At 23.1% G+C, this 1330-nt stretch overlaps 1 protein-coding gene across 1 annotated transcript; it reads left to right on the top strand.

Annotated features, from left to right (window-relative positions):
• The first annotated feature begins 261 nt into the window (after positions 1-261).
• On the top strand, positions 262-594 carry LOC131625477 (putative F-box protein At4g05475). The gene has a single exon (XM_058896336.1). The coding sequence runs from the start codon at positions 262-264 to the stop codon at positions 592-594; it is 333 nt and encodes a 110-aa protein (XP_058752319.1).
• The last annotated feature ends 736 nt before the right edge of the window (positions 595-1330 follow it).

Here is a 1330-nt window from a genome sequence, read left to right on the forward strand (position 1 = left end):
TATGATTATGGGAAGGGTTATGGTAACGAGTATACCAGAGATACTCTTTAAGGTTTTCATATAAATAAATTAATCAATTCAAGTTCTTTTAATAAAATATGCATTTTTGGTCATTAAAAGAAATCAATTATTTATATTTTTAATGTATTAAATACAAGTATATTTAACAAAACATTATCTTTTTAGACTCTTAACCAATACTCCTGAGATAGTCATTACTCATTAGCTTTTCCCTTCTGAGAATACGGATATACGGATACAATGGCATCCTATTCAATTGCTTCATGTGAAAATACAGCTGTGCCAAATTGGCTTGAACTTCCCAAAGACATCACAACAAACATTCTTCAGAGGCTTGATACCATTGACATTGTAACAAGTGTTCGTTATGTGTGTCCTTTATGGTGGAACATTTTCAAGGATCCTCTCATGTGGCGCACTACTCACATAACCAGTGTTACTCATTTTCCTTATTATGGCCAGTTGGTGAAGATTTGTCATTATGCTATTAAACAAAGTTGCGGCCAGTTAGAAGACATTAGCATGGAGAAGTTTGCAACTGATTATCTCCCTAAATCCATAATTATTGTATAAAATAGTTTTACACTATCAACTAATAAGAATTAACTATTTTGTCAATAATTTAAAATTTATAATATGAAGTGGCAAAATATATAGTGATGATTGATTACAATGTCAGTGCATATCTCTTTCTCTTGTTAAAATAATTAATATTAATTTTGTATAAAAAATTTAAAATCTTAACATGTTAAAAAGGTCAAATGTCAATTTAGTAGTTAAATTATTAAAATATTTCCAAATTTAATTTGTTATACAAATTTATCTAAATTTAATTTTTTATTTTGAATACGAGAATTTTTCTAAAAAAAGTATTTTTATTTTTTGCTCATTAATTAAAAATTATATTTATCATGTATTATATATATATATATATATATATATATATATATATATATATATATATATATATATATATATATATATATATATATATATATATATATATATATATATATATATATATATATAGAGCATATCAAGTGAGAGCATTTTTAAATGAGAGATGAGAGGAAGAAATATCAACTATTGGATTCATCAAGAGAGAAAATGTTAATACATTAATGAGACTATTAATTTCTCTTTCTTGATGAATCTAATGGTTGATATTTCTTTCTCTCATCTCTCATTTAAAAAAATGCTCCTACTTGATATGCTCCATATATATATATATATATATATATATATATATATATATATATATATATATATATATATATATATATATATATATATATATATATATATATGT

This window comes from Vicia villosa, unplaced genomic scaffold, assembly GCF_029867415.1.
Source record: "Vicia villosa cultivar HV-30 ecotype Madison, WI unplaced genomic scaffold, Vvil1.0 ctg.000218F_1_1, whole genome shotgun sequence".
Classification (NCBI taxonomy): Eukaryota; Viridiplantae; Streptophyta; class Magnoliopsida; order Fabales; family Fabaceae; genus Vicia; species Vicia villosa.

Bases quoted from the DNA above. Each gene is read 5' to 3' on its own strand.
- LOC131625477 (XM_058896336.1), top strand. From the start codon at position 262: ATGGCATCCTATTCAATTGCTTCATGTGAAAATACAGCTGTGCCAAAT.